We start from the raw sequence: 12,139 nt of genomic DNA, 5'->3' as shown, positions 1-12,139 counted from the left end.
ACCAGAATCTGGTCCTACGTTTTCCCCACTGATTCTGTAGAGGAGAGAAGCTTGGTACTATTCTTAACTAGGGCCCTTTGAAATCCAGGATTAATTCCAGTGTGGAAAGTGAGTGTGTGTGGAACAAAGAAGTACTGTACACCTCTCCTTATCTTTCAGTGCCTGAGACAAGAGTTAAAAAGCTTCTGATTGTGAAGGCAGTGAAATCCACTCTCAGTGATCAGAATGCTACGGTAAGATTGTGTGTGGAACAGTGAACTATTTCAACTTTTTCAGTGTTATGGGATGAATGGATATCTGGGTGGAGCTTTCATTCCGATCCAGATGAGAGACTGCAGAATAGAGAAGGCATGTCATTCTCCTGCCGGTGTTAAATGTATCCATGTTTCTAATCCAAGGAGACAAAATCAAAAGCATAAGGACTCTCCTATCATATCCTAGCTCCTAGTTCAGGCAGAAGGGCTAACAAGAAGTGCTGTGTGTAATCTCTACCCTTGCAGGTGAGGAAGGCAGCTCTTCATTTCATCAGGACGCTGCTCAGTTCAGGAAGTGTGGAGAATTGTGCAGCATGGGATCTGGTAGCATATGTTTTCAGCGAGTTCAGTGTGTCCACCAGCAAACTGGTAAGGAGAGTTCTTATCACTCAGGACTCGGTCCTACCATTCTTGCATGCTGATTGCTCCCCTTGACTTCAGTGGGAGTTTTGACTCCAGGACAGCTGGACTGAATGAATAGAGCCAGAATTGGATCCGTGATATTGGTGTAAAGTCAAGGTAACTCCACTGACTTTAGTGGTGTTACTCTGGATTTATACCAGTGTAACAGAGACCAGAATCTCACACTGGGTATTTCCATCTACCAGAGTTATCTGTGCTGCTCCAACCTCTGATGAGTCATTGAACAGTCAGAAAACACCATTCTTCAGTGCAATGTTCTTGTACAAGGAAGCACATCTTTTTGTTTCAAATCGACTCTCCAAAAAACAGAACGATGCCCCGTTCTGTGGCTGTCACAGCAGACCTAAACTATCAGCAAAACACTCAGTTATGCAGGCTGCATCACAGACTGTCTCAGGAGCCTGGACAAGCTTGCTGCATCTTTCACTCACTACATGCTCGACTCTACATGTACTAGTTTAAAAATATCTTCAATCCGTATTTCTATCCATGGACACAGCCCCGGGCTCCAGACACTTTGTGCTCCATGACCGAATCCATGATACGTATGAACATAAAGAGTTCAACTTGACAGTAAGTTGTTGAAGATCTTAGCTCTGCCTGGCCCCTTTTCTACAAAGCTGGAGCTTGTGGCAACACACACACACACACACACACACACACACACACACACACACACACACACACACACACACACACACACACACACACCTTAAAGAAGGCTGCTTTTTCTCATCAGGCCAGTTTTGGTCTCCTTTAAACTGAAATCAGTAGAGAATTAGGCCCACTGATAGAATCACACTCACTACACACAGAATGACCAAGCTGGTTGGGGCATCAGAAGAAAGAGATTGGATCCCCCTGGTTCTGCATATTTGTTTCCCCTGGGCAGAATCGGAATGTTTTTCCTCAGAGATCAAAAGATGAAACAGTTTTTCAAATTTTAAAAAATTGAACACTGTTGGGGGAACTCTTTTGTGTTCAGTGAATCATTCCCTTCATTTTAGGGTTTTCCTAAGCCTGGGATCTGACCCACCAGTTCGGAGTTTCTATTATTCTCTTCCCTTCAGACGTTTGTGCACTTCCAGTGCCGTAGAAAAGCAGGCACAGGTCAATGCTCAAGATGGCTTTGTAAGAGAAGGACACTGGTTCTATTGCCAGTGTCTCACTACTAGCGAATAAGTTCTATGTAGCTATCTCACAGCAGGGAACAACACTTCTCGCCCAGGGTGTTGAGGAAGAAAGCACGATCCAAACCCTGTGCATTGACATCCTGCAATGTCTGGACACCTCAGTCCGTGGAATGACCCAAGTAAGTGACCTCTTGCTACTGCTTCTTGAAATAGGGACCTTCTTCCTTACGTTCCTTGTACCCCTCCACAAGGAAGCTTTCTGAAAGTCAGCATAATGGAGGATCAGCATGTCAAATTCATGCCAGGGATGATGTGACCCCTTCATCATGGAGTAAGCGGTTCACATTAGAGAAAAGATATAAAGCAACTTAACTGGAAGGAATCATGTTGCAGAGATCGTCTCTTAATTCTTTCCACTGTCTGAGTGCGACTTCCCCTTAGATCCCCCATGAATACTTCTGAAATGTAGAGTTGGTGATCCTGGATTTGAAGAGATATTGGGGCTGGGACTGTGCCTTATATAGGTCTGTCAAGTTCTGGGTAAGTTTATGGTACTATCGAAATATCTCCATAATGCTCTAACGCTGGGAAAGAGGATTCATCTCTGGGTGAGAGCCCAATTGCTCACCAAACAAGATAGTGTCTTTAAAAGACAGAGTGAGGGGGCAGCGGACAGGTAGAGTGAGCTAATGGGGAGAGAGAGATGAGGTGATAGGTTAGGGAAGGGTCCGGGATGAATCAAAGGAGAAGCTACATGACAGGGAGGGATTCAGACAGCAGGATACTGGAGGTGGGGGAACGGAAATAGCTCCGTACTGAACAGTCTCGCTCTTCTGTGCAGGTGTTATGGCCAAGGCTGCTGGAGTATGTGGTGCCAGCTCAGTACACGGGTACTTTGAAGCCTCTCTGCAGATGCCTGAGGGAACTGGCTGAGAAAAAGCAGCAGGAAGGAGAAGCAGCTGCTTGCCTCGACTACAGTGGACGAGGTTTATAACAGAAACTCTTTCATTTCTTCTCTCCAGGCACTATGAAATGAACAGGTTCAGTCTGCTCCAGTTCTCTCATCTGTGATCAGGAGGCTCAAATGAATGAGGGATGGTCTTGTGATTACAACAAGGCCATGGGAGGGAGCTAGGAAATGTGGGTTCTGTTCCCAGCTCGCCACCAAAATTCTGATGTGACCTTGGGGAAATCACTTGATCTTTCTCTCTCAGCTTCCCCACTTGTGAAATGAAGGAGTAATTCATGCCAAGCTCACAGAGGTGCTGTGAGGTGAAATTCATACATGTTTGTAGAGCATTTTGAGATGCTCAGACTGAAAGCACTATGGAAATGCAAATTATTATCAGCTGTATTCAACATTGGTGGGCATGTTGGAAATGGATAGGTGAAGAACATCAGCAGGACTCTCTGCAAAGCCTGGCATAATTAACGCTATTCTGTTTCTTTCCCTAGTGCAACTCCCTACACCCCAGGGGCTGCTGGCACGACTCCTGGTGAGTAGACCATGAGAATAGGTTTTCTGTGGAATGGGACAGTTAACTATACAAATTGGTTTTGTAGCTAGATGCTTGACTTAGGCTGAGGAATGTGTATGGTTGGGTCTCTCTCTCTCCGGCCTCTCCTGAGACACACTGTTCTGCATCCTCCTACTAGCTAGAATGCTTTCTTCTTCAGGAAGGCACTGCAGTAGAAGCAACAACTCTATTGGATGGTCTCCACAATGAGAGTCTCTGAACTATTCCCTCCCTCAGGAACAAATGGGTATTGTGCCGACAAAACTTAGCCTGTTTTTTCTCTTTCATTGACAGGTAGTAGCCTCATCCCCTTATGAAAGAGAAGGACACGGATGTGCTGCCTTGCAGTTACTAAAGGCCCTGCACCAAACTATCCATGCAGCAGTGGGTGAGATGTGGGGAGTAAAGATCCCATCTCTGCTGCAGTACATTGAAGATAAAGTGCTAGTTAGGAGGAGTGTGGTCCATGGAGAATAGAAGGGAAGCCAGAAAAAGCAGCTTCGTATTGACGTGTGTTGTGCCATTCCTGTTGCAGTACGTGGGAACAGTGGGGAATTGAAATGGGGCTTCTAGGCCCACACTTTTCCTTCCTCTGGATAACTGTGAACCACTGAGGCCAATTCAAACAGGGCAGAATCAGGCCAGGAAGGTTTCAGCTGAATGGAAATTTCACAGCAGTTTCCCCCACACCTTTGCTAGGTTATTTTTTGGGAAGGTCAATACGCATGAAGCTGGAGGTTAGTGAAAGATTTTGGGGTTACATATAGAGTCTGATTTTGCAAACGGACTTTTTCTGAACATTAAACCCCATGTTTACTTTCAAGGGGGATTCAATTAAAAAACCCAGAGTTTGTCTTTCTGTAAGGAAACCTAAGCCATAAAAGCTAGGTTGGCCAAGTGGGTGCCCTAGGGAGAATCTAGGTATTGTGGGCCTAATAATGTCTTTCACCAATTTTACAGCGGTATGAATCTATTGACGTCCATGGAAAAAACCCTTCAGTCAGTGTAGGCTGCGTCTACACGATGGCGTTATGCCAGCAGAGCTCCAGTGACGTAGCAGCGCCTGTCTAGTCTCTGTGGAGCAGGACAGACCCTAAGTGCAGCACAAGCCCGATATGTTTCTCATGAACGTCGAACCCCCCAATGGACAAGTGGGTTTGATATTCCAAAAAAGATTTTAAAAAATGAGCTGTATCTTCCCTCCTTGCTGTGGCTGTACAGAGTCCCCAGCGCTACATTGTGCTGACATTAAAGAAGGCTAGGTTAGAGCTGGACACTCAGAAACAGGGCCAGATTCTCAGCTGATGTAAATCAGTATAATTCCATTGACTTCAGTGAAGCTACACCAATTTACATCCAGTTCGGATCAAGTCCAGAATCTCTGATTCTGCAGGAAAAGTTTGTATTCCTATTAAACCCAGTCTTCTGATGTGCTGAACAGTTTTGTGAGGTGCTCAGCACCCTCAGCTCCCATTCAAGTCAAGAGGAATTGGGAGGGCTCAGCATCTCACTCCTGGTGGGTTGACGGACCCTGAATAAAAATGCCAGCAGGGTACGTAACATCTGACGAAGTGAGCTGTAGCTCACGAAAGCTTACTCTCAAATAAATTTCTTAGTCTCTAAGGTGCCACAAGTCCTCCTTTTCTTTTTGCGGATACAGGCTGACACGGCTGCTACTCTGAAACAGGACATTTTCTGTTGGTCCAACAAAGAACGTTGGCGCAGGTCCCTGTGACGGCGCAACGACTCACCCCTGCAGCGCCTCCTGCTGGCCATCTGGGAATTAGCTCTTTCCAGCACAGAGCACCCTCTGCAGGCCCATGTCCCTCTCAGACCCCGGTGCCCTTTTTACCCCGGGTGCTGCCCCCTGGCAGTACCCCCTCAGTCTCTATGGGTCTCCCTTCTCTGGGGAACGCCCAACCCTCTAATCCCCACCTTGCCTCAGTCTGGGCTACTGCGCATCATCATCATCTTCAAGCCCCTGCACCTTGGGGCAGATTGCAGTGTAAGAGCCAGTCACCACAGGCAAGGGGGTTTGGGTCTGCTGCCTTTCCCTGCAACCCAGGACCCCTATGGGCCTTGGACCAGGCCCGATAGCCTGGGGAGTTGCCAGCCTAGAGCTTCCCTGCTCCTCTGGCCTTTCCCCAGCCCGCCCTCATTCCCAGTACCCTTTCTGCAGGCAGGCCCTGCTCCCTTCAAAACTAGAGAGAAAGACCTTCTCCTACTGGCCCACGGCCCTCTTATAAGGGCCAGCCGGGCCCTGATTACGCTGGCTACAGCTCTGGCTGCTTTCCCCGTCAGCCCAGCTGTTGTTAATCCCTTTCATAGATTCATAGATTCATAGATATCAAGGTCAGAAGGGACCATTATGATCATCTAGTCCGACCTCCTGCACAACGCAGGCCACAGAATCTCACCCACCCACTCCTGCGAAAAACCTCTCACCTCTTTCCCTCCTACAGCCCTCGCCCAGGGCTGTTTTAAGCCCCTCAGGACAGGAGCGGGGTGACTCTCCCAGAACCCAATAGGTACAGTCCCATTTCGCCTTGAAAGCCCAGGTATGTTACAGCTTGGCAGACCAGGAGTTTTAGAAGGACTCATTGCAAAGGAGATACCTGGGATGACTCTTCTTGCTAATCTAGGTGACATTATTGTTTTGCCTCCTGCTTTATAGGAAACACAGAGAATTCCCTGGACCATGCACGGTGGGAGCACATGCTGCTTCAGGTAGAGGATGGCTTTCAGATGTATTGTCACAGTCCTCCCTTCCCCCTCCAAATGTATCAGCTGGGGAAAAAAATAATGATAAATTATTCATTATAAGCACAGCTGGTCAAACCATTTCATTTGCAACTTTTGTTCAATTAAAAATGGCCTTTTTATTTTCATGGGACATTTTCAAATTTTTCAGGGTTCTTTTTTTTTTTTTTTAAACACACACACAAAAAAACCAAAACAAAATAAGCCCAACCCAAATAGAAAATGTTTAGTTTTTTGAAACTGAAGCTGATTTTTTTTCCAGTTGCTTTGCTGTTTGTCTCCTTCCCCCTCCCCCCCCCACCTTTTCAATCACAAGTGGAAGAGGGGGGAAAAAGCACGGGGACGAGGGATAAAGGGAAGGAAATGGGGAAAACAAAGAATGGAATAATGGTCATTTTTGATTTTGAAAAGCAAAATATTTTTGTGTTTTCACTTTTCATTTGTATGTTGAAAAATCAAGAAAACCAAAAAAATCCCACTTGTTTTGTGAAATGGACTTACTATTGTTCAACCAGCTCTAATTATAAATCCCTCTGTATTACCCCTGGGAACAACACAAAACTTAACCAGAAACCCAGCATGCTAATGGTGCTAATGCATCACTGGGGGACGTCTAAAGGATTTTTTTTTTCTATTTGCCACTCAAAAGAAAACTTGCTCTGAGAAACCCAAAAAGGAAAAGAGACAAGACAAGGTTTGGTGTCTGTATCTCATGGAGAAGCCTTTGTGGTCAGAAAGAGCTCTTTACAGCCTCATGTAAATCCAGAGAAGGAAGATTTTTATGGCGAGGGCTGAAAATGAAAGGAAAGGACCTAGTGACAAAGAAGCCCCAGAAGGTTTGGAGTTCCATTTGGGGTTGGATTACACTCTAGAATTTCCCATTCCAGATCCAGCCTCATTTGAAATTCTTTGGGCTCAAAAATCAACTAAGATTAGGTTCTCTTGTGAGGTTTCTGATATTTCCTGGCTGCTGTTCAAAAGTCAGGCCTGAAACAGCAAAGTGCTGAGAGTTACTAACCTCTGGCTGACTTCAATGGGAGTTGAGGGTGTGAGCCCGGGTCCTTTGGGTACCCACTGGCAGAGGCCACAGGAGTGCATAGGGTTCCCAGGATTCCCTGGATCTGATCTCTATATCATCAAAGGGTGTCATGTAAAGCCTTTCCTGGATGCCTGTGCCACACTGCATAATCCTTATAATCATTGCACAGTGACTGGATGGATAATATCTAAGGCGTTCTGGTTGTCTACTGAAATTGATGCTTTGAAGGTCTGTGTGTTGGGGCTGGTCACCAGAAGGCGATAAAGAAATTTCTTTCAGGCAGAAGATGCTTAGCTGCTTGAATGGCTGTATGTAGACTGAGTAATTATTCCCAGTGGATGCTAATCAACAGAGCAAAATTCTAATCAAGTGATTGCAAAGTCTCCAGAGGAGATTCGAGACAAGAAAAACAAACAAACAATAGGGGGTACCCTGTTTACAAGCGGACAATGGATGCTTGGAACTATATCTGGAGGTCCAGAGGTATCCTGCACCAGGTATCCTTCACCTATTGGACAAATTGCCAAGTGGCTTGTCTTATGAATGGAGGATCACATTTGGTCTGGGTGTTTCCTGCTGGGAGAGAGATTTGGGGGAGCTATCCCTTGTGAGACAGGGGACTGTTTGGTTCTTTAAGTTGAAGCTCTAGAAGTGTGTTAGGATTTTATTTTTATGTAACCATTTGTTTCCATTAATTTTTCTTGCTGCTTCTCAAATCTCTGATCTTGGTGAATTAAACTCTACTTGTTTTCACTGTCAATGTATCGAAGTGTGTGAAATGGAGTGGTGATGCTGAGGTGAAACTGGTAAGGTGGTGTGTAGCAAACCTCTGAATTCTGTGAGTGTCCAGTGGAACAGGGGCTGGACATTCTGGGGATGCCCAGAGGGCTGGGCGGGTGGAGTGTACCGATTGCTTATCTGTAGAAGGAGAGTGGAGCCTGGATGGGGTGAGAAGGGTGTGATTGTGTTTCCTGTGACTGGCAGAGTCAGGAGCTGACACTTGGCAGGCACAGAGAAGGCTTCCTTGTGCTAAGGGCAGGTGGTAGTGAGGTCCCTCACAACCCTGGGTACCCTCGGGAGGTGTCATAAAGGGTCCATAGCACTTCAGAGAAGGTGCCTGGTCCTTCGTAGTCCAGGGCCCTTTGTTCAAGTTGACTAGACCCATCGTCCATCCACTCGAAAATCACTCCTCGATGGTCAGATGTCTTGACTCCATCTCATTCTCCAATTCAGTGTCCATCTGGGTTTGGGGACTGAGAGGAATCCTCAGGCAAAGGTTCAAGAACAAGAGGCAGAGGAAGTCTGGGTTGTCAATGTTTATAGTTCTCATAGGGAAATAATCTTCCCATGACACCTGAATATTGGAAAGTTTACAACAGAACAAGGAAGCAAAAACCAACCAACCAAACAAAACCCCAAAACAACCCCCACATTCTTGCAATTAACCATCTGCTTTAACTCTGGTTTTACCCTCAGTTCCTAAGAACATCTCTGGAGATGATAGAGGACAGTGCCTGGAGCAGCCAGATATCCCTTGAGTTGAGCTAGCAGATGGGCGGCTATGCCAGCCCCTCCAAAGAGAAGGTTTGTTCTCTGTTAAGGTTTAGTTTCTAGTTACTTTCCCCTGAAATTCTGATTGGAGGGCTGCATAAGGCTTCTCTCAAGGTTTCATTATTTGATATTTTATTCTGCGTATAAAATTTGTTTGTACTTCTTCCCTGCTCTCTTGCCCCCCTGCCCTTCCAATATTTGCTTGGACAGGCTGCTTCTCTGTACTGCATTGTTGGTTCTCTGGCTGGGCTAGACGATGGGATGTTTCTGCAGCATGGGTGCTTGGACTTGGCTGTCTTGTTCCTTCCTGAGTGTTGCTGAGCTGGTCTGTACTGACAGGCACATTGTGTTCCTGATATCCCAGGGCTGGTCTCTTTCTTTCAGAGTTTCCTGTATAAGGCGCTAGGAACGTCCTTAGCAGCTTGTCAGGACCTGCTCCATGTTAAATCACAGATTCATACAGTTCTGACGACAGCAGATTATATGGAAGCCCCTGAGAGACAGGTGAGGCTCTCTCAAACTTCCTCTCCCTCTAAAGCAGGGGCAGCAGCCCCACGGTAGTGTCTGCTCCGGTCAGCTAGCATTGTCCCCCAATGTATGCGTTCTACGTGATGCCTGCCGTTAAGCAGACAGGAGCACAATATGGAGCTGGGGTTCTCTCAAATGATTTTTATGGTCTGATGTCTCATGGCTTGAGCGCCCCTCCCATGCACAATGTGTGGGAACTACATCAGTTGCTTGCATGGAAAAGCATTGAAGGTATTTTTAGCTGTTTTTTATTCCAGGTTAGTAGCTGGAAATGAGGAGGTGTTGCAAGCAGCATGTGGCTGACCAACCCGCTTTAGGTAGACCACCAGTGGTCTACGGATGACAATTAGGGAACCTCTGATTTAGAGCAGTGGTTCTCAACCTTTCCAGATTAGTGTCCCCCTTTCAGGAGTCTGATTTGTCTTGTGTACCCCAAATTTCACCTCACTTAAAAACTACTTGCTTACAAAATCAGGCATAAAATTATAAAAGTGTCCTAGCACATTATTCCTGAAAAAAAGACTGCCTATTTTCCCATTTTTGCCCTAGAATTAGAAAATAAATCAACTGGAATCTAAATATTGTACCTGCATTTCAGTGGGCAGTATATAGAGTAGTCTAAAGAAGCCATTGTATGAAATTTGAGTAAGTAACTTTGCAAGTGCTTTCTTTGTCGTCTGCTGTAAAACTAGGCAAATATCTAGATGAGTTGATATACCCCCTGGAAGACCCCTGCAGACCCTCAGGGGTACAGAAGTCCCCCTGGTTGAACACCACTGATCTAGAGGATAGAGCAGGAGACTAGGCCTCTGGGCTCCCATTGCTGGCTCGGTCATTTACTCACTGTGCAGCCTTAGGCAAGACATTTAGCGCCTGATCTTGTACCCACCAGTGTCAATGACTAAGCTCCCGTGTACTCCACTGCTGTCGGTTCAGCCTTTTCGGCTCTCTGGGTCAGAGTTACCCAGTGGGAATGATGGCGACGGGGCGGCGAGTTCTATGGGCTCATGGTGCCCGGGCTCCAGCAGTATTCAAGGCTCGGGGGCCCGGCTCCACCAATGTTTGATTCATTCCAAGGCCAAATGAATCAGAAGAACTTGTCTCTAGTGACGTTTCCTATTGTCTAGGACTACCAGCATGGGACAAGAGGCAAGACTCGCCACACCCTGATGCTGACGTACAGCAACGTGGCTGTCCATGCTCCAACAGAGCAGCTTCTCTCCCGAGTAGAGGCAGACATCACAGGGAATGTCATTCACCATTACAGAACCAGTTGTCAGGTAAGAGCTTTTGCGTGACAACTGTGAGGGGCATTACCCTGAAGTTACAGCATTGCCTCTCAGTTTATAGAGAGAGGGCTTGTATTTTCTAAAACTCTCCTTTGAGCAATAATTTGTCACATAACTGAAATTTAAAACTGTAATGGATGGAGCGTGAGCTGTCACATGTTGTGTCACTTTTGTTGCTCTTCTTTGTGTTTTCTCTAGTTTTTCTATATTCTTCTGAAATTCTGTCGAGCACAGCTACACAGTAATTCAGACGCAGTCACACTCAGGCTATTCAGAATAACACTCTAACTCCCCTAATAAGTATGTGTATCTAGCTCTATCTTTTGCTAACCAAGAGAGAATGGTGCTAACTTGTATTTAGTTTCTTTGCTGTCACTCTGTTTCTTGGACTCACTACTTCCCTTACCTCTTCTCTGTCGTCTTGTTTGTCTGTGTGCTCGTTATTTCTGTTCCCTAGGTATCTGACTGCTGGTACTGACTCTCCTCTCAGTGCAACCTCGCCACGTCACTTTGCCATTCAATTCTGTCCTGTCTAAGTGAGAATCTCATTTAGCCTTTGTCAAAAAAGTTGATCACAGTTGAACCAAACGGATATCTTCCAGAAGTTCACAAATGCAAATATTCCGTAGGATGGCCCCTGATCTTGACCTCTGCAAAACACCCCCTCTGAATACATTTCCTGCCTTTTGGAAGATTTAACAATCATGATTTCTCTCTGCTCCATATTCACCAGCCAGGCCATTTTGAGGATGTGTGTTATGTGGGACTATAGACATTGCTAATAGCTGTTTTGCATTTCGTTTTTCAGGTGCTGGGCATCGCTCTTACAAACAAGGTAAATTCTAAATAATCTGCCCTCAGCTCTTGCCTTTTCTATCCACAAGTTGCTTGTTTAAATTGCATAGAGCTTGATTTCCTTGCTACATCAAGCAGGAGTCCTGGCTGCTCTGGTGTAAGTGGCCCTGGATTTCTTTCATGAACCTGGGTTTTCTCTTCTTCTGAGGTGGGTGCAGAGCCAGGGTCCTCTGCCTTCTGGGGTCTGTGGACACCTCTCTCCTCTCCTGAGGCTAGATTTAATTCCTGATCTTTATCTTCTGGACTCTGGTTCTTCTCTCCGTTTCTCCTCCACATCCTCTTGTTTCTCCTTCTGGATTATGTAGGACATGCACCTAAAATTAACCCTCATCCAGAATGTCACGGAGATTAGCTGTGCCATTTTGGAGACCAGAGACTCCCAGAAGTTCAACTTCTCTTACAAACTGGAGCTCCTTGGCTACATGCTGGTGAGTGATTAGGAGCTTTGAGGACTGAAGTACAAAGGAGTTTGTTGTAATGTCATAAGACTGGTTTTCCAGGTAGATGTTGTTTTATCCATTGGCTGTGACTGTACCACTGCAGTCTCATAAGCTACCTTCATGGCACCCAGAATGCTGCTGGGTCCACTCTGAGCTTGGCAGGGATGCCGACCTATTGTGGGCTGTAAGTGGCAGCAATGGCTTGCGTCTGGCGAGTTATCTTTCTGTCCTCTGTATAGCCTGCAGATGGCCCTACGGTCCATTTCTGAGGCAGAGAGCCTGCCGAGCACGGTGTCTGTTTATTACAGGTCTGGCATATGGCCCTGTTTCAGGGTGTGAGAGGAAAGCCT

At 46.1% G+C, this 12,139-nt stretch overlaps 1 protein-coding gene across 1 annotated transcript in view; it reads left to right on the top strand.

The window, feature by feature from the left end:
- The window catches only part of LOC141975310 (protein maestro-like), a 95,202-nt gene extending 84,699 nt beyond the window's left edge, over positions 1-10,503 (top strand). The window contains exon 6 of the mRNA XM_074935607.1: positions 10,333-10,503. Coding sequence (XP_074791708.1) covers positions 10,333-10,503 — 171 coding nt within the window. The remainder of the gene's footprint in view (positions 1-10,332) is intronic.
- Positions 10,504-12,139: the final 1,636 nt, after the last annotated feature.

Source organism: Natator depressus, chromosome 20 (assembly GCF_965152275.1).
Source record: "Natator depressus isolate rNatDep1 chromosome 20, rNatDep2.hap1, whole genome shotgun sequence".
Taxonomy (NCBI): Eukaryota; Metazoa; Chordata; order Testudines; family Cheloniidae; genus Natator; species Natator depressus.
Note: the sequence above shows the minus strand (reverse complement) of the source record. Positions and strands in the feature narration are given on the sequence as shown.